At 41.6% G+C, this 20,494-nt stretch overlaps 1 protein-coding gene across 1 annotated transcript in view; it reads left to right on the forward strand.

Moving 5' to 3' along the window:
* The window catches only part of EPB41L5 (erythrocyte membrane protein band 4.1 like 5), a 52,759-nt gene extending 33,190 nt beyond the window's left edge, over positions 1–19,569 (forward strand). The window contains exons 17-26 of the mRNA XM_082238328.1: positions 5,671–5,843; positions 6,227–6,315; positions 10,172–10,300; positions 11,747–11,808; positions 13,748–13,861; positions 15,463–15,556; positions 16,726–16,803; positions 17,707–17,748; positions 18,520–18,653; positions 19,277–19,569. Coding sequence (XP_082094454.1) covers positions 5,671–5,843; positions 6,227–6,315; positions 10,172–10,300; positions 11,747–11,808; positions 13,748–13,861; positions 15,463–15,556; positions 16,726–16,803; positions 17,707–17,748; positions 18,520–18,653; positions 19,277–19,334 — 973 coding nt within the window. The 3' untranslated portion in view covers positions 19,335–19,569. The remainder of the gene's footprint in view (positions 1–5,670; positions 5,844–6,226; positions 6,316–10,171; positions 10,301–11,746; positions 11,809–13,747; positions 13,862–15,462; positions 15,557–16,725; positions 16,804–17,706; positions 17,749–18,519; positions 18,654–19,276) is intronic.
* Positions 19,570–20,494: the final 925 nt, after the last annotated feature.

Genomic DNA, 20,494 nt, shown 5'->3' on the forward strand with positions numbered 1-20,494 from the left:
GGTTTAAGCATCATTTGGATAAGCCTTCCTGAGCTCAGAGCGTCAGGCTTCTGCATTTCCCCCTCCCCTCACTTGTGCAACAAGGATGAGGACTTCTGCTGTGTTATCTTTGCTGTTTACCATTGCATATGAACCAGAGGTCCTGGTTTAAAACAAACAATACAGCAATTAGTTACACACACAAACTTCATAATCCATGGTTTGAAGTTGACTTGTTCAGAAACTAGTCATGCGAACTGGGCCACAGTGTTTATGGTGAGCTTCTTCATCATTCTTCTTTGCTTCAGACTCAAAAACTATTTTCTGATACGTCAAAGTAGTTCTGTTAAGACTAGTATGTTTGTCCTAAATGTTTAACAGTGTCATTTAAATCCTTTAACGCTGCTGTGCCTATCAGGTATTTTGCTTAAATAAGGAATATAGTGTTAAGCCTGCACATTTAGGCAAATCTATAGCCATTCATATTATAGTAAGCCATGATAAGCCAGTGGGCTGGATAGGTATCTGCATTCATTTCTAATTTCATTTTCTGTATGGAGTAATGCCATATGAAAAAGTGGGGGAGTATTCAAATTATCTGTTGCATTGGTCACCCTGAAACCAGCATGACGTCGTAGCAGCGGTAGAGGGTTTGACTTGACAGTCCACAGTTTCATTTCATTAAACCACGCGTTGTGCTTGCTGCTAAACAAGTTTGTTCTTGCTAGTCTGCCACTTCCTCAGCTACCTCTTGCTGCTTCCATTCTCTCTCCTCATTTGTGTCTAGATACTAACTGTGCCTCATCCCATTCCCCAAACCAATCCAGGCCCCATGATGCTGGTGACTGCTGTCAACGTGGTGGAAGTGCATGGAACGCGTGGTCCCCACCCTCGGCCCACTCAGTGGATAGACACCACTACCGTGACTTTGTCCGTGACCGCAATGTGAAGAATGCAGGAATATACAGACAGGCTTTGGGTTCTGGTGTCCAAACCTCTGTGACTGACCTGTAGGACTTTTGACCTTTAGGAAGCCTTGATTGTTCCCCGTGACACCCTGGAACTTTGAAGGACAGGAGAAGACATCTTTTAAAAATAATTAACCTATGAAACACCTGAATATGAAGGAATAGCTTTCTAGGTATTTCTCTTTCCACTTAAGAGAAAATACCTTAAGTTTTTTCTTAGTGGAAGAAAGGTTTAAATAGCTTCCTTGGTTGTAACAAAGCTGCATATTCTAACCATAGAAACTATATTTTGTTCTCAAAGCGTTTCAAGTAAGCTACCATGAGTGGTTTAATTATGCTTGACATGATCTTTTAACTGTTTTATATTTTTTAAAAATAGAGGAGATGGCAACTGGCAGGTGAAGGCTGCTCCTTTTTAGTTCTTCTGCACTTTTAATAATGTGCCTAATTGGATATTAAATAGAATTATACTTTTGATATTAAAAATAAAAGCTTTTAAGGAAACCTGAAGGACCTCTAAGTAGGTTGTCTGAGAGTGCCTTTCTGAGATGTTTTGCTTGAATGCAAAAACCTGTTCAATTGTGTCTTCTGGAAAAGCATGTCGGCTTGCCAGTATCCTTATTGTTGTGACCAGTTCAGGTTGTATGATGTAGCTGCATGTGACCAGTTTTCTTCTGCTTCAAAAATGCTAGTTCAACAATGCAGTAAGAGCAAAAACTAAGAGGTGCCTCCCTGCAATCTCAGGGGCTGAGAATCATGAGCCATTTACATCTCCTTCATTCCTCCCTTATCTTCTTGGGAAGAAAAATTGTTCTGCAGCCTTCCCAGCTTCCCACATGTCAGTTTGAAGTCCATGACATTAGATAATTCATCCCTTAGAGCTTTTTCTAATTTGAAGGCACAGGCATCTAGGAGGCTGCAGAGCACTGGAAAAATGTTTACTGTAAAGAAAAACACAGAAAACTAAAGCCAACTTGCAACAATAAGCTAAGTTCAATCCTGCCCCAACAAAATTCTAAAGAAAACAGAAGCCTCTTTTGCAAGGAAAGAAAAATTAAGAGGGCACAGATGTTGGCACAGCTCTACTTTACACTGCATAGATGCAATGTTAAACCACCTAGAAGGGTTGTAGAGGGTTTATTTGTAGTCACTCCATTGAAATGTCAGGTGATGCATAGCAATGATTGCTATGGATTAGAGAAGCTTGGAGTTAAACAATAACAAAGCTTAAAAACAAAAGTTGAAAAATAACCAGCTTTATCAAGCTGCACTTCGTTTGTGGTTATTTGCTATATATGACGGGTGTTGTAAGTCACTTAAAGATAAATAAACGTTAAAAGGAGTCCAGGGCATCTAAGCCAAGTCAGTTACTAGCCTCACTTTTTGCCAGCCCCTAGAGGTATCAAAAGACTTAAAAAGAGGCTCATGCTGCCCTGAGCACAGGGCAGGGTTGGATTAGACAAATGTGTCCCTCTCCCAAATCCTGCTACCCTCTGCCCTCAGTGTTACACTGCCTGTGCGGAGCTCCCTCTTCCCTTTTGTTAGGGGGATCTCTACTTATGGAAGCCCACAGACAATCCCTAAATGGAGCATTCCAGGAAGGGGGCTGAGCTGACCCAAAATCTTCTGGATCTCAGTATGGGCGGCCCGCTGCGATCACTTGATGCTTTTGCCTGCCTTCTGCCCAGGCCAGTTTAAGCGATGTGGCTGTGTACACACTTGCAAACTGCTCATCATTATGATTGGAAGAGGGAGACATTGTGAAACATAGGAACCTTATAGGCTACAACACATCATTTCCCCATCCTGAATGGAAGCCTGCGCACACAGCACAGAATACTTTCTCAACATTTGTTAAGTAGGGTGCATTCTAAACGTACTGTACCTCCCAAGTCTTAAAAACCCACTGGCAGCCATCTCTTTGGCCCCTTCCCATTTTGTATGTGTGGATCCAGGCACTAATTCAATCTTGGTATTAGAAATGTAGTAGAAAAATCACACCTCGTTTTATTTCCTAATATCAGCCAGCCATGGTGGACATGATGAAAAGCAGATAATGTGGTCAGAAGTTCCCTCTCTCACACACACCATTATGGTTAGCATAGTACTTTTTGTATCTTTGCTGGCTGCAGGATGTTCTCCTCCCTGTTAACTATACTGTGCATTCTCTTGTGGGGAGAGTGCACTATAGTTCGGGAACCACAGCACTACAAGGTAATGTATTAATCTCCATTTTGTGAAAATCAACAAATGAAATGAAGTTGAGAACCAGTGAAATCAATAAAGCTGCCTAACTTCTTAGATTGTTTTCTATGGGAGAGCAGCAGTTCTCTTCATCACAGAAGATAACTTCTTTCCCATTCCACCCTCTGGGTCTCCTCCCTCCCTACTCCCCACCTACATAAAATGTGGCTGAGATCTGCAAGTTATCCACCCTAGAATTGCACAAAGCTTTGTTGAGAATTGCACTAGAGATTTGTGTTGGGATGTCATCAGTATTCTGATGACACTTGGCTGCATCTTTTGTTTACATGTTTTGATTCCAGAACAGTGGTGTTTCTGAAAATAGTGATTAGTGTCAGAACTAAAGTGGATGGGGGCAACCAAACTTAAACCAGACATGATAGCAGTCCTGTTACTTAGAGGGTCTGGAATCATACAGAGTAAGCTGCTCTGGATAATGTTCCAGTCTCTTAGAGATCAGGATCACAAGTTGCATTTGCTTCTGGATGTCCCAAGTGGTGGGAGTGCTTTTTATCAACTTTAGTTTGTATACCAGCAATTACTGATTTTTGCAAGTCCTTTGCCCACAGATTGTAGGCCATGTATAGTCTCTGTGCTATAAAAAAGTGGAGAAATTGGGTGGGTGGGACATACAGATGAATTATGCATAATGATCTACACCAGGTGAGTGGATCTGACATTTGCTGCTGCACTGCAACATGCTCAGGTAAACTGGGTCAAGCAACCATTAAAAATAAAAGTTAAGATGACAGAGATGCCCACCCCTTCCAGTGCATAACCACGTCCTTTTTCTTTTCCCACCTTCTGCAGGTTGGAGAATGAGCTTCTGAAATAGGAACCTTCTGTACTATTGGGCCTCCCATAAGATTTAAAACCCTGGATAATGAAAGTTCTAAGTCATGGGGGGAAACTCCATGAGTACAGGATCTCCCTGCTTTAAACGTTTGCCCTCGTGCACCAGAGGGCATAGAGACAGATGGTAGGGAACCTTTGGCCCTCCAGACATTGCTGAACTGCAAGCATGACCAATGACCACAGGTGGTGGCAGCTGGTAGTTCAGGAACATCTGAAGAGCCAAAGGTTCCCCACACCAGGGGGTAGAGATTTGAGCTTTCCCTTGCTCTCCTTAGGTGTTTGTCATATGAAGAAACTGAACAGCCAAATAGAGTCAGTGAAGAAGGTTTTTCTTTGATACATGGTAACTTCATGAGATGATCATCATGAAATGTAATCAAAGGTTGCAGTTTTCCCAGTCTAGGTTGGGGAGGGTATTATAGCAAGGGTGGTGCTTTATCGTGTGTATTTGGGAAGGGTGCTGCAGGAAAATGGAAGTGAAAGATGTTACCGTAATAATTATTGTGACATGAAGAGTAAAAGAGAAGTGCTGTGTACTAAAGATTGTAAGGAGGATGAACAGAGTGAACAGAACACTTCCATTCTATTGCTTCTTAGAATTGTTGTTGTTGACATCAGTCTATCTTGAAAGACAATGGAGCGCACATCTGGGGGCAAAGCCAAACTGCCAGAGAATCACAGCTGTGGCTGTGGCTGCAGTAACTCGTAACTACTGCCTCCCACATTGTTTTTGCTGTGTTAGCAGCACCAAAGTGACCTCTCCAGGGTGCAAGCGTATGGACGTCTTGGGATAACATTAATTACATAAGATTGCCATCTGTATCCGGATCTTTTAAAAGCAACTGTGAAAAAGCATCTGCATTACTAGCATGCCAGCTTCATTGCAGATCAGGAAAAGCACACATCAGTGGTTGCCAAATTTGTGAGCTTTGTTTAAAAATGCAAATAATCACTTGCTTAGGTGTTCGTGGTTTGCCTAACAGGAAAAGGTGGGTACCACACGATGGTTCACATTCTAGAAAATAATTGTGTAATATCTGAGAGGGTCTCAATCATAGATAGCACGGTGTTATGCTATTTATTTAAAGGATTATGCTCTGCCTTGAGCAAAAAGCCCTCAAGGTAGCTTACATAAATCTTTAAAAGCATAAGCAAATGCTTGACCAATCCATACACTTTGTGGGTTTTTTATTTTTTAGTGCTGGGTAGGAGCTTAAGGAGCCCTGCAGTTGTACTTGCATAGCACACAGCAGAAAGAGGGAACCTTTTTCAGCTTGAACACCACATTTCCTTGTTGGCAATTTGGGGGGGGGGGGCTGCATGGTGGATGGGGCAGAGCCATAGGTGAATGGATATGACCCTTCTCTTTTCTAGTCATGCATAATTCAGAGGTTTCTGAGCACTCATCTCTCTATCCAGGCAAGTAAGAGGCATTGTCTCAGTTCAAGGACTTCATTCCAGCAAAGCAAAAGGACTTAGGGAGGGCCTAGATCCAAAACGGTGTGGGTTGTCCTGAGGGCTGCATCAAGAGGCTCCTAGGCCTAAAGTTCCCCACCCTTGCTGCAGAAACTTGCTTTGAATTGTTTGTGCCTAAAACCTTGTTTCCTTATCATATCCCATGTAGTGTGCCCCTGATCGTTGATTTACTGGATAACAAGGAATTGTTGGAAACTTGTATTGACAATACTACTGATTTTCCTCCTGCCGGAGGGTCAGCTGAAGCTTTGGAACAAGCAGGGCTTGGCTTCACTCCTCTTGGCACAAAGGAGCAACCCTCCGACAAGGTGGATCCTCTTGGTAAGGAAATGCCTGGTAGAATGGGAATTACTGGGACATTTAAAATACCTGCTTACTTGTCTGTGATACTGCAAAGTATCTGATGTGTATCTGGAAAGTATCTGGAACGCTTTAACGTTCAACAAGAAGTGTGATCCTTCCTAACCTCCCAACGTGAGCTTATCTGCAACAGACCGCAGTTCTTAACAAAGCAGTAGGATTTCCAGATGCTTCCAGCTGGTGCATATGCAATAATAAGTATGGTTGCACAGACGATGTTAAAAAAAACAGATAAATTACAGGAAAGTGTAATCCTGGTTTTAATAATTGACAGAAATGACAAAAGATTTTCAGAGCACCATTCCAGTCTTAGGTTGACTTATATCCTATCTCTATTTGAGCAGGTGAGGATGCATCGTTGAAACTCAAGCGGCTGGAAGCAGAACTCAACCCTTTGCTGGTTTCCCAGTCCAACATAAACATCAATAAACAGGTACTGAGTGTTCATTCTTCCCAAAGTTACTGAGTGTAAAGTTTAGGTTTCAGTGAAATTTGTTACTTTCCTGCTCTTTAGCCCTGCCTATATTCTGTTTTTGGAAAACCCCCATAAAAGCTGACTAGATGCATGATAGAAATATGATAGAAATTCTCTGGGATCTTCCTGAATAACCTAGACTGGTTTACAGTCTGAGAGGTAGCAGTTGGCACCATATCTTGTTGGGAATACAGCTCCTTTAATTGAGAACAGATTTCCTCCTAAGACAGACAGCTTCTTGCAGGACAATTTCAGCCCCAAGGAGTCTCCATGCTAGTGCGTGAGAAAAACTCCAGGTTACTGGCTCCCTGACCAAACAGAAGAACCAAGTGCATTTCCATGAGTGATATGGAGCTGAACATCTGCTCCCACTCTGAGGCCCAGGTCATGTTCTCTAAAATAATTCACATGCAACAATCCGTCTTAGCAGCATCAAGGAAATACTGTATGCGCTGACAAGGTCCACTAGATGCCAGCAATTCATGGGAACACAGGGGATATTTTTTCGTTCCCTGTGCTCATGCAAGTCACCATCAGAAACTTTTGGGGTTTCAGCAATTCACAACACACTTTTTTCTTTTGCCTGGTTTGGTGGGGATTTTGGTGCTTTAAGTCTACAAACAAGCATGTTAGTGTGACCCTTGTCATCCAGCTGCATGCATACCTTCTGCAACCAACAAACAGATTATACCAATGGGGGAGAGGGAAACTAACATCATATTCCTCCTCCACTGTTCTTGGAATCAACTCCAGCACAGAATCTTCTTTCTTCTAGCTAGCAGTGATAATGAAGGAAAGCCTGTGACTAGTTACTCCTCCATCATTCCTAGATCTAGCTAAAACTCAACAACAGCAGACAGAATCCTGTATGGCCTTCTAATCATTTAATTGCTGTGAGACCACCGTGGGAGCCAATTTTTGGTTGAAAAGCAGGATGAAAAGGCAATGAGCTAATAAATAATGGGTCTTTTTTGCTCGCTCTTTAGTTGGCAGGAGTAGCAGAGCATTGTAGCTTACTGAGAGTATTGAGGAACACGCAGGTCCTCATGGTTGTTTCTATTTTCTGGCCTATGTTGAAGCACCTCACAAGGAAAAAGTAGTTACTTCTGAATGCTCACGTTTTCCTCAATGGCTTTCATCTGCCTTGTGCACAGTTCATGGCTAGTGTATTATAAAGATTACACAGTCTGTAAGAAGATTAGCCTTGGGGTTCTTTTCTGATGGCTCTTCCTCATAAACAGAAGTAAACACACTCAATCCTGATCAGTGTCTAAGTCTGTTTTTTATTGTGCTTCAGCTTTAAAAAATGATGAAAACAAGACCTCAAGTGATTAAGGAAATGAAGGTGTCTCAAACGATAATTAAACTAAAAATATGCGGACCCCCATGAGTATAGGTTATTTGTTCAACTTATGTATTCAGTTTATATTAACAAACAAATGCCATATGAATAGAACTAATGATTTTGTGCATGTTGGTACTTGCATAAACTAGGTTCTGTGTTAGGGAGTCTTACACTGTGATTTAAAAGTGTGGAGGGTTATAGCTGCCTTTGCATAACTGATGTGTGGATTTTTCAATATCAGACTATCCTATGCAGGGAACCCTTAAATCCAGAACAGATCAGCATGTACTTAACCTGTTTTGTTACCATTAAATGGATTCTTTTAAGAGTGCCAAGTTATGTTTTCTTTTCCTCAGTGAAGGTGCAACTCATTTAAGCTTTATAAATCATCATTTCCTTTGCACCCAGAAGCACAAAGTAACACAGGAACCCTGTGTTACGCGCTGCCGTTTCAAATGCTTACAAAATTGTGAATTTAATGCTCATATACAATAATGCAGATGTGGCCTAACTTAATTGTAGCTTTTAAACTTTTTAGAAAAGTTTTTTTGCAGAAATGCTTGTATGTTTTATTTCATTTTGTACCTTTTTCCATAGGCTGGGGGTGGCTCCACAGCCATTTGTAGCGTCTGTCCCTCACTGCTCAACTTATTTCCTTCCCACACTAACCTTAACCCTCCTTATGTACAAAATATTCATATAGCAAATAAGCAATTGTACCCGAGGGCTAAAACTTGCTAATTTTCTGGACTTCTCAAAATGGTTTAATATTTTACTATTACTTATGATAGCATAATGTAGGGATAATGCTGAAGTCTTGTGGGAGGACAGACCTTCCAACAAGCTCAGCAACAAGATGAGAACCACAAACCATTGGCTCTGTATTTAGCTGTAGAGGTTTTATCTCAGTGCAGTGGGTCCTATAACTTCCCCCCAAATGGCATTCTGAAATACCTTCAGATTCCTTTCATAAACTGATGATGCAAATAGTTTAAAATTCAGTTTGCTTTGCCAGCATTTATTTTCTTGCGTTAGGACGGCAGTGAAATATTTTGTTGGAAAATAATCTCCCTGTTTCATGTTTGAAACTGTAGTATGAATGGCCCTATTCTTACAAGAGAGTTGCTGTTGTTTTTGGCAACTTGCTGGACTGGAAGCTTGCAAGGTTGGCAGTGCCAAGATCTAGACAATCATGCTGGCACTGAAGGGAGCAATTAATTTCTAAATGCACAGGCATTCCAGTTTCTTGAGTTTCTGGAATGTAGGGAACAATGCAAGTAAAACTTCATTAGTGATTTTTTAAAAAATGGTATTTTGTAAGATAGATACTGAGCAGTAGATGGAAAAAAGTAGCTTGAAAACATGACTAAACTCCATAAACACACCCACAGCTGGAGAAGCACATCAGAACAACTCTGCTGCTCCTGGGACCAAGTCAGCTCTTCTGAGTCCTGCTTTCTCTCTGGCACCCTTTGTGGATGAGTTCACTTTTAAGGGCATTCTACAGGGGAGGGGGTAATTGTTCTATTGAAATCCAACTCTTGGAAGATTAAATACAACAGCAGACAGATTAAATGATCTGGACTTCGCTCAGCAACCATTGTCTTTACAAATCACTATAATTCTGGTTGGAAGGCAGAAAGAAACCAGAGAGGCAAAAAGAATATTGCCTCTCCCCATTTGGACATCAACAAGGAAGAAGAAGGAGAAGAGGAGGGAGCTCATTTGGATAAAATAGTATCTTAACAGGAAATGGATTTTTAATGTGGAGGTAAAATTGGAAAATTACTTTTTGCTACAAGCATTTACAAAGTTTATGGGAATCAAAAAAATTTCCCCTCACCCTGGCCCCAGTACCTTTTATTTTGTTTATTTATCAATACTTTATCCCACCTTTGCTCCCAAGGAGCTCAAGGCAGCATATACAGTTCTTTCTCCCTATTTTATCCGCACAACAACCCTTAGGTAGGTTAGCCTGAGAGACTGTGACTGGCCCAAGATCACCCAGTGAGTTTCATGGCTGAGAAAGGATTTAACCCTGGTCTCCCAGGTTCAACACTCTAACCACTATACCATACTCACTCTCTGTGTTTCCCTTTTTATCCCCGTTGTATACTTGCACTAATAAGCATGTGTTAATGAGCATGTGCCCCTCCGGTTTGGCTCTGGTTTCTTAATACAGTGTGTGTTCCAAAACATTAGCGAGCAGACCTTGTTCCTAGTCAGAGCTTTTGCAAAATGCTCCAAATTGTATATACTGCTTTTGAAACCACACATCTCTGATTGCACAGGATTTTCTCCAGTACACTGTATTCAGTCCTGCTTGTCTGTTTGAAGCGTAATTATTTACAGGTTCTGGTTTTGTGACTCCCGTTTGTGTGTCCTCTGTGCTGCTCCCGGTAGCTATTAATCTACCTAGATTCTCCCTAGAGAGATGCTGCTAATTAATGCACCTCTGTCACTTTGTAGCAGGAGGTGGTGAAGCTGACAGAGAAATGTCTCAACAATGCCATTGAGAGCCCAGTGAGTGCCTCTGTACGGCTGCCTCCAGACATCAAGAGCAACATTCTGAAGGCCCAGGCCGAGGCAGTGAACAAGGTAAGTGTTGTAATCCAAGCATTTGCCATTGTGATCAGTAAATGCACATTTCTGCAGTATTTTCTTTGAGAGACTTGGATCTTGCTAATATTCCTTGTGCCTGGTATGCAGATATTTTTTGTGGCTCCAGTTTTTGGAAGGCTAAGAAAATCCTGAGGGTGAAACTAATCTCTGTCGTCTTGTGCCCTCCCACTTTCTGTCTGTGGCTCTCATAGAATATTGATGAGTAGAGCTTTCCATTGTAGATGGCGTGCAAACCTTTTTCTCAGCAAGTGGTGGCTTTTTTTTTATTTAGCATGAGAGAACCGTCCCTTGGCCCCTCACACCTTTCCACATGGTAGTGTAGAATTTTTCTTCTTTGCTGCTCCCCTCCATTCTAAAAGTCTTGCAAAATCTGCAGGTTGGAAGATTTGTTCTTGCTCATTCTTTTTATTTTCCCTCTTGATAAAAAATACCCTCGCAGAATAAAATGTCTATCTGATCTATAGGCTTCACCTGACCGTACTTTGCTTTGGGGCAGAAAGATGTAATTACTGATAACAAAAAGAGCTGTGGAATACCTTTCTTTCTTTATTAAATAAACATTTTGACTGGAGTCGATGATGCGCATTTGCTGTAGTCACAATGTTAAATGTTAAAATAGTTTCCTGAAAATCTGATGGTTCAAGCTCTCTGTCCCCTTGTCATAATTGGACCTTATAAGTCACAGATGCTGCCACGTAAAAAGTTGCTGCATTCTCTAATTCTCATTTCCAAAGCTGTCAGTTTAATATTACTCAGGAAATTATATTTAACAGGCACACTATAGGATTCAGAGCCCAACTTGACTTTCAGATCACAAGTGATTGAATACGAATAAGTACTTGGGGTCATACTTGATGTGCTCATGCTATACAGAAGCATCAAAGTGAGATATCTCTGAATGCTAAGCAGGCTACAAGATACAGTATGGTTTTCTATCTCAGTATCCGTTCTGTGCAGCCTGGCTCCCTGCTGGTTTTGAAAGTGTAATAACTTTTGTTAATCAGGGCATTTGGAGATAGCTATGGGGAGTGAGTGATTTGTATCTGCCTGTTTTTGAAGCAACTATTTTGACCTTGCTGTGTGGTTGGTGTTTTGTTTTTGTTTGGTTTTTTTGTCTTTCTTCCTTTTATTGTGGAGCTTAGTATTATACTTATTTTGTATTGTAAACCACTTTAGAAAGCCTAATAAGATGCAAAGGTGGTGTTTAAATTTTAAAATAAATATGTCTTCGTATACGTTGCCCATGTAAAATGGGACTGTTTCAGTTCTGATCATTAGAACTCTATTCTGTTTCCTTTTCACAGTAAGCATGTAGCCTGTCCTTGACCTGTTGCAGAGGAATGGCCTTGCTTTTTATAAAATCATAAATCTCTGCAAAATTCTCAGTTTCTAAAGTGTTCTGTTATGTCTCTTTTCTTTCAGGTCATGAGGGAGGACAGCATGTCTGGCAACAAGAACACCAACCTTCAAGATGCTGCTGGCAGGTATAGGCACTGAGGGTGAATTGTGCTGAGGGATTCAGGTATAACTGCGCTCATGGCAGTGTGGGCAGTTTGCTTCAGTTACTCTGTGAATCAAGAAGCCACATGGGAAAGGTTCCCATAAAATTGGAGTTAGCTGGTAGTTTAGAAAGACTACTATTTCTGTTGTTATCATGAATGCTTAATTTACAAGTAGGCTTGACTGCTTGTCCCTTGAATTCATGAACCCAATGAAAGTGCTTAGCCCTTTAAAGAGAGAGAGAGAGAGATTACTTTTTCTCATTACTAGATTGGGAACCTGAGAGAGGGAGGATATCACCACCTGGCCTACAGATCAAATGCAAGTATATGGAGGGTAGAGGAATTCCCATGGCTTAGTGTCACTTCTTGGCTGCCCTTCTGAGAGAGGCAGAAAAGGAATTAGTTTCAGTGCACTGGTGTGTGATGTAAATGCCATGGGAAGTCCTGGCACCAGCAACTCTTGGCTTCCCGCAGGCTAAGGATTTGCTAACATTTTTGTCTGCTAAATTGGTACTAGATTGGGTGCATAAGATGGAAAGAGAGGTGGAATTCTGCAATTCTCTAATCTTGCACAGCTCCAGTGTAGAATTCAGTATCCTGAGAATGTTCGCTTTAGTTTTAAAATACTCTGTTTCTATCCACTCAGGCTGTGGGGATCTATTTGAATGCATGTGGGCAATTATATGAGTGTGGCATTTTTATTACACCTAGCATAGAAAGCTGCCTTACACCAAAACACAGTGTTTTCCTGTGTAGCCTAGTATTACCCATTGTGATTTAACAGCAGCTGCCCGGGGTCTCAGGCTGAGATACCTCCCCTGCTATTGGATTCTTCTAGCTGGAGATGACAGGAATTCAACCAGAAATCACCTGTATGTGCTCCCACCACTGAGCTGTAGTTTCTCTAAGATGTTCAGGGCGGTGCTACGTTTATTGTCAGAACAATCCTCTGAGGCCAAGCACGTGTGACTGGCCCAGGGCCACACAGGAAGCTTCGTCACTAAGAGGAGATGTGAGCTTGATTTTCCATGGTCATAATTGAATGCTGCTCAACTCTGCCATACATATAGCTCTCTCGAATGTGTACTCTTTCCCTCTGTTGTCGAGAAGAAGCATAAAAAATTATGCAGAATAAATTGGTTCCTGGTATATCTATCTATATACAGTCAACTTTATTTCATTTGCGCAGACTTACTTCTTCCTACGTCTAGCAGAATTATGCTTTATTGAAATCTAGTAAAGGTAAAGGGACCCCTGACCATTAGGTCCAGTCGTGGCCGACTCTGGGGTTGCAGTGCTCATCTCGCTTTATTGGCCGAGGGAGCCAGCGTACAGCTTCCGGGTCATGTGGCCAGCATGACTAAGCCGCTTCTGGCGAACCAGAGCAGTGCACGGAAACGCCATTTACCTTCCCACTAGAGCGGTACCTATTTATCTACTTGCACTTCGTGCTTTCGAACTGCTAGGTTGGCAGGAGCAGGGACCGAACAACGGGAGCTCACCCCATCACGCGGATTCGAACTGCCGACCTTCTGATCAGCAAGTCCTAGGCTCTGTGGTTTAACCCACAGCACCACCCGCGTCCTTATTGAAATCTACATTGCACTAAAGCCTTGGGCGCATGGTTGAAAATAGCCTAAAGCAGTGTTTCCCAAACTTGGGTCTCCAGCTGCTTTTAGACTACAACTCCCATCATCCCCGACCACTGGTCCTGCCTAGCTAGGGATGTTGGGAGTTGTAGTCCCAACAACAGCTGGAGACCCAAGTTTGAGAAGCACTGGCCTACACCTTGGCTTTTTATTGCTAATGCAAAGGTTTGTTCACTGGAGAATAGTGGCAAAGGTGGTATGATTTATATATATGAGATCTTAGAATTCCTATGACATGCTCATAGTCAAACTTTTGGCTCTGGTTTGTTCAGGAGCATTCTTCTGTCTGGAAAAGTTCAGAACAGCCCTCTGAGAGCCCACAGCCCCGTGTTCCAGGAGTCGAGAGAGAGGCTGAAAGTGCTTCCTATCTCCAATGCCTTCATTCCGTAAGTCCTCTGGGAGGGAATATTCTTAAGGCAGGGAAGCAGCAGGAAGATTGCTTAGAGATTAAGTCTAGGAAAGAATAAAACAGCTCAGCATTTGAGTGGCTCACTCAGTTAATCCTAGCAATTTCTAGCCAGGTTAGTCATTTTGCTTGTCTGCCAGAAACCCAGGAACAATTAGTATGGCTTATTCACAGTCTAAACAATCAATACCAGAGGAACAGAACTCAACGTCTTAGTGGAGTGCTTCCTCTTGGGCACTGTTGCTGTCCATCCAGCCCCGTGACAGTGTTGCCATCCTATTTATAACACAAAATCAATACGAGAAATAATTTTTAAAGGCATTATAAATTCGGTTTTGCATTTCTTCACAGCCTTTTCAGTTGTGGCACCCAGAATATGGAGCAACCTTCCATCACTGTATGCTTTAAGAAAAGCAATGAAAATAGTTTTATTTCTGTGAGTTTTTTTCTGGGTAATTGTTCTTTTTCATGGATTCCACCACATCTACTGCTCTGAAATTTGATTGTAGCTACTCCTGGATTTTTGTTTATTAGCCACCTTTATGTAGAAAAGTGGATAAAAAGCCTTAGGAATAAAATAAAATCTTAAGCTCCCTTAGCTTTCTGAAGAGGACCAGTTGTTGTTTCAGCTGTAGCCCTGCACTACTTAGTAAAGGGCAATATCTAAAGATAAAAGATTGTGGTGGTGTGCTTCAGGGCATATTAGAATTGCTTCATTCTAGCTGCATCATTGCTTACTTCCATGGAAACCAATATGCTAATGAAGAGTCTTCGTATCTTTACTAATTGAGTTCTCTCATACATTCACTGAATACTCTTCTCATGGCTTATGGTTGGAATTATAACCAACTCTGCTGTGCCTCTAATTTGCTCATTTGTTTTGTTTTGTTTCTAAACCATTAGTCCTTTATTTAATAACATGGTCCTTGCTGAGTTTGCAAAAGGCAAAGTGTTCCTCTCTCTCCTCCCCTTCCTCCTGCCTTTTTACTGATTGATACAAATTTTTACACCCTGTAAACCCAAAGAACTGTCACATCTGAGGTTTCACTGCTGGGAGAAATAGGATCAAAGAATCATTTGTGCATAAGAAGGAATGAAATGATTGCATGCGAGAAAATGTAAAAATACAATATCAGTTAAGACAGTTGTATGAAACCACGGCAATTATCCATCTTTTCATGACTTCATATGTTAAATAGATCTCTGAAAGCATTGTTGCCATATAGATTGTCCTTTTTGCATGTGCCTGAGAGTGGACAGAGCTTTTGGCATCCTCTTATCTGGCCATTACTTGGATTCCTGTAAAGGAGTGTGTGCTGAATACTCTGGAATAATGTCTTTTTGCAGCCATCTGTCCGCAGCACAATGCATTTTAGGGGGCTTGCCTGAGGCAGCAGGTGCTAAGATGCTGTCGTTCACATGACAAAAGACTTCAAAGGCACCCTTTGCTCCCAGGCAATAATCTTTTCTTTGCCATGAGGCACAGTGATCATTTGTCATGTCTTCAGATTGTTTGTGAAGAGCAATACTGGTTATTTTGCACATGCTGTGCATGATGGTGGACGTGTTTTCATCTTGCAGGAATGAATTAAATGAGGATAATGCTGCCTCTAGCCCTGAGGATTCTTTGAGTCCTCCTAATCTGGCTCCTACAGAGGAGGCTGTTATTGTAAAGGTATGTTGTATCTTTGTGGGGACTAGTGGGTTTTCCAGCATGAGTCAGTTACAATTGCAGCACAGAAGAATAGGGGCTGCATACAAAACACTTAGTTGTGCATTGAAACATGCAGCAACATTCCTTTTCTAACTGCAGCGTTTCTTGATTCACCCAGACACTTTGGCTTTGTTCAGGCATACCATTAAGCCATAGCTAAACATTACTGTGTGTATGAACTGTATGCACTCCCCATCTCGTTTCTCTCTCTTATTCAAGGAAAGCCCAAGAAGATTGGGTGTGTCTGCTTCTGTTTCTGGCTAACTGCAGTTTATTATGTATGAACTCCGGGACAAACTATGGTTCGTGTTATCTGTGGTTTATTGAAACAAGTCAACTTCAGATTGTAGCAATTTTGACTTATTTGTTTCAGTAAACCACAGCGCTAATCATCGAACTTCCAATCTCCTCCTCTTGGCTGTGCCAAGGGAAGAGGGTTCAAGCCCAAGGCTCATGCAAGAAACTCATAAGAACAGCCTGCTGGATCAGACCAAAGTCCCATCTAGTCCAGCATTCTGGTTTTACAGTGGCCACCCATATGTGTATCAGCAGCCCACAAGCAGGAACGGAGCACAACAGCACTCTCCACACTTGCAATCCCCAGCAAAGAGAGGCATATTGTATTCTGACAGTGGAGGTGGAAACAATAGCTATTGTGGCTATTAACCATTGGTACCTTTATCCTCCATTGATTTGCCAAATCGTTTTAAGCCATCCAAGTTGGTGGCCATCTCTTCCTCTTGTGGGAGCAGATTCCATAGTTTAGCTGTGCACTGCGTGATGTTTAAAATTATGGACAAGCTAGGATTTTGAAAGCCTTCCATAAAAGTCACTATTCTCTCAAACTGAAGAGCTTGTGTATAGGAAACCTTCATTACATGTGGTTTGAGCTTCCCATTGCATGCAGTTTAGGGTAGCAACAGTGGGATTCTTTGCTACTGTATTTTATTGTTTCAATGGCTTAATGAAAAGTGTATTCTTGTATACCAAACCAACATATAAGAGGAAAAGATTCACAAGCTTCATCCTCACAACTTGCAGCTTTTTCAAAAGTGGATGAGATAGTAGAGGGGGAAACCAGCAGTTCCACCCGGTGACAGATTGTAATTTAATTAACTTCTGTTTTGCAGAACTCTCCAGAGGACTTAGAGATTTTGTTAACATCACAGGCAGAGAATCTAATTGACTTTACAGAAGCCATGCCTCGGGTAAGAGTGGAAATTAAATGGAACTCAATGATTTCATTGTGCTGTTGATAATTTTAGAAGGAAAACATGATTGATTTATGCTTCCATCATTTGCACACAAGGCATCTGTAGTTCCAGTTGATACTTGTCTAAGCTGGTTTCTCATGTAATAATTCTTTTCTAAGTGAGCCTTTGGGCTAGTTGAGTTACATTAGAATCCTGTACTACATGTGCATGCAAGCAAAATTCTGGACTGTCTGCAAGTCCTGCCTAGGCAGTAATTTTTTTCTGCCAGCCCATGACCCTCCTTTCTTACTGGTATCTTTAAAACCTTCCTTTGAGCCAAACAAGTATCTGACAGAACAAAATGTCTACACGTGGTGAATGTTAAGAGAGCCGTTGAGAATTACATTACATGCAAACCAATGGAAGGAATGAGTCCCACTGCATCTGGGTGGTTTTGGAATAATTTTCTGATATGAGCTTGCTTCATTTTAAGAAGTCTGATACAACTATTCTGGGATTAGTACTTAGAGTAGAACCCACTCTCCTGATTCTCCGTGAGTGAAGAAACAAGCCATCTGTCTGCTCTCTTGGCTTCCCTGGGCTCCTTTGGAGAATAGGGTGCCACCATTCATTCATTTCCTTTTCCGCCAGGGATTTAAGGCCATGGGTAGTCTCTTCAACCTCAGTGATGTATAGAGAACATGGCTACCTCTTGGGATAGCCTTTCTTCTAGCCCTAGGCGTTTTGAGGAGGGGTACCAGTGATACTGCCTGTGCTGCTGTTCAGCTATGTGATCTCTTTGACGTAATGAGGTGATAAAAGAGAGGGGAGAGCAGTGGAGAGCCTTGGGAGAGCAATAGACAAACACTTCCTATGTCTTTCTGTGATTCTAAGATCATTTTTGCTTCTGGGTTTTAGGTGTCTTCACCACCAACAGTTTTGCCCAGGTGGTTGGTGCCAGTAAGTATATTCACTAATTCTTCAAAGTGATATATATGCTTTTATTTTTAAGCATGCATTCAGGTGATTGTTTTAAAAATAACTCACGCCTAACCAATAGTAACAGTAACTGAACAGTATATTTTAACCTGAATCATGGAAGTCCCTTTAAAAAAAAGAAAAGGCTTTACTGTGGTTCTGTGCAATAAATTTCTCAAAACCCATCACTTATATTTCATAGCACTGAAGATAAACTGCTTTTGCCATTCTCGTTTCATCAGTGTTTCCTTTTAGTGTTTGTGACAGTTATGGTGCCTTGGGAGCCTAGCTCTACTCCAAAGCAGCTGTGCTGTCTCTATATTCAGGGTTTTCCTTCTAAAGTAGATGCTAGGGCAGTGGCAGGCAAGAGACAGTGACATTTCATCATCATGAGAAGACAACATCTGATGATATGGGCAGCTCCTCTTACTCATCTTCACAATGCTGTCTTCTTCAGTGACCAGAAATAACCCTTCCTGGCAAGTTCAGTATTTCCTTCCTCTGCCCTCCACCCTTGCAAATTGCCTCCATGACTTTTGTCATCCAGAGTTTGGAAATAAGCCCAGCTGGGAAAACAAAAACAAGGTTGGGGCACTTAGCCTTCTTCCAGCCCATCGGTCCACCTCTGTAAGCATCTCCCCGTAACTGCAGTATCTTGACAAACACATTTTTGGGACCGTGTACTTGAGAGAATACATGGACCAGGTTGCTTTGTGTGACCTTACTGACCTTCCTTTGGTTTTCGTTCTGTAGAGTGGACTGGTTTCCAATGGGCCTTTAGGGAATGATGTTGCCTTATCTCTTAAGGCAGTGAAAGGCAGCACTGAGGCACTGACCATCTCTGCTGGCTCCCCACCTCCACTTTACTCGCCAGAAATCATGCCCAGGTAAGTCTTTTCTCCTTGCTCCTACATTGGGTTAAGGGAATGCTATGCTACTTGAATTCTAATTTGAATCTTATTTTATTCCATGTTGGGGAAGGTGTTTTTTTACTAGTCCAGTTCTCCTATTAAACACTGGGAAGCACAATAATATTTTGCAATTCACTATTCTTTTACCAAGCGACTTTTACCAGTGGCTTTCTGTCAGTCTTTGGGGCTCAGATTTGTCAGTCTATGTAACTGCTGCTGCATTTCAAAGAAATGCATGTACTACTAGGGCATTTTGTCAGAAGTTAGCATTGTGGGCATTCCGCTTATCAGCATATGCACTTCACTGCAGATACTAGTAAAGTTTTATCATTGTTGGCTGTATGTGGCAAAGATGATTCTACTAATAGTGGGCAGCTCTTAATTTGATCATTACAATATTTACCCTTGGTGTTTCCCATGTAAAATAACACTGCATTGGCTCTGATAGATATGAATTACTTTACCTCGTTTGGAATTGTTTGCTCTCCCATCAGGTCATTGAATTGGTTGGCTGAGTTCATTCAGTTGCAGGACCCCTCTTCTGAGTAGGACCCTCCCCTTAAATCTCCCACACAGATTGTGTGTTGCTTTCATTTCAGCCCTGCTGCAGAAGATGTTACAACAAGGCCGAAATGTTTACTTACCACTGAACTCTGAGCTTTGACAGAGTCTCATCTTCCTAGCATCTGCAACGTACTCCTGAAATGGACTTAACCTGGAATTGACCCATGCTCAGACCATGGTTAAAACAAAATGCCTGGCAGTTTTACTGTGGATTCATGCAACTGGAAATCTAGTATGAAGAGCTGCTGGGAAGCCTGAGCACCTTTTGTAAAGTACACTGGAACACACATTCTGACGCGTAATGAAATCTGCAAGGTTTCCATCCACAGCAGTGCTTTTGTCTGTTTATAAAGCTTCTTGCTGCTTTAGGGGTGTAAATAAAGTCATCACTGTGATGAACGAGTTAGTAAAGGGGAGGATAGGAACTTCTAAGGCCACCTGCTGGTTGTTGCTATAAAAAGCAAGTAGTGCTAATGGTGTTTTTATAGAGCAAGCTCTTCTTTCTTAACATCTCCTTTGAATCCTCTTTTGTACTGATATCTGTCAAATGTTCTTGGCCTTAATCCACTTTCTAGACTTTGCACTTTTGCTCACCATGTATGAAAGAAACTGAATATGCAGCACCTCTATAGGTTACCCAACTGGCAGGTTCCGCTCTCTCTAGTCAAAGAGGCAAAGCAATTTTCTACCAAACACTTTTAGGCTACCATAGTGTGTGAGTGTAACTGTTCCACATTTTGTCCCATTCTCTATAACATGTGTCTAAAATACTGCTAGTGTGTAAACTTCTGCTGCAGAAGAGCTTCAGAATGGAAAGGCATGTTCCCTTGCGGCTTTTCACTGGCTTCTGTTTGGAAAGTTCCTTCCAACGAAACTGAAAATTGTTTTAAGGTATGTTCTATGAACTTGTCAATAGCTGATTTCTGTACTATAAGTACAGACTAATTAGAATTACTGCCTTTTTTCCTATGTTCCACTACAATTTTTTTTCTTCAAATGAGGTTGCAATTGGCAGGTTTTACATCTTGATTTTCTAGTCTAGTCTAGAATGTGTCTAGAATGTGTTCAGACACATTCCAGTAGTTCACCTATCTTCTTCAAATTAGACCAGTGACTGGACATTTAGTGAAAGAGTCTCCCTCAGTATTATTGAAGTGCTAATAGTTTTGGACCAGTGGGGAAATCTTTTTCTACTACAAACTCAGGGAAATTGCTGTCCATTGGTGGAACTACATGAATCCCAAGTTTAACTC

This window comes from Podarcis vaucheri (genome assembly GCF_965113315.1).
Source record: "Podarcis vaucheri genome assembly, chromosome: 1".
Lineage (NCBI taxonomy): Eukaryota > Metazoa > Chordata > Lepidosauria > Squamata > Lacertidae > Podarcis > Podarcis vaucheri.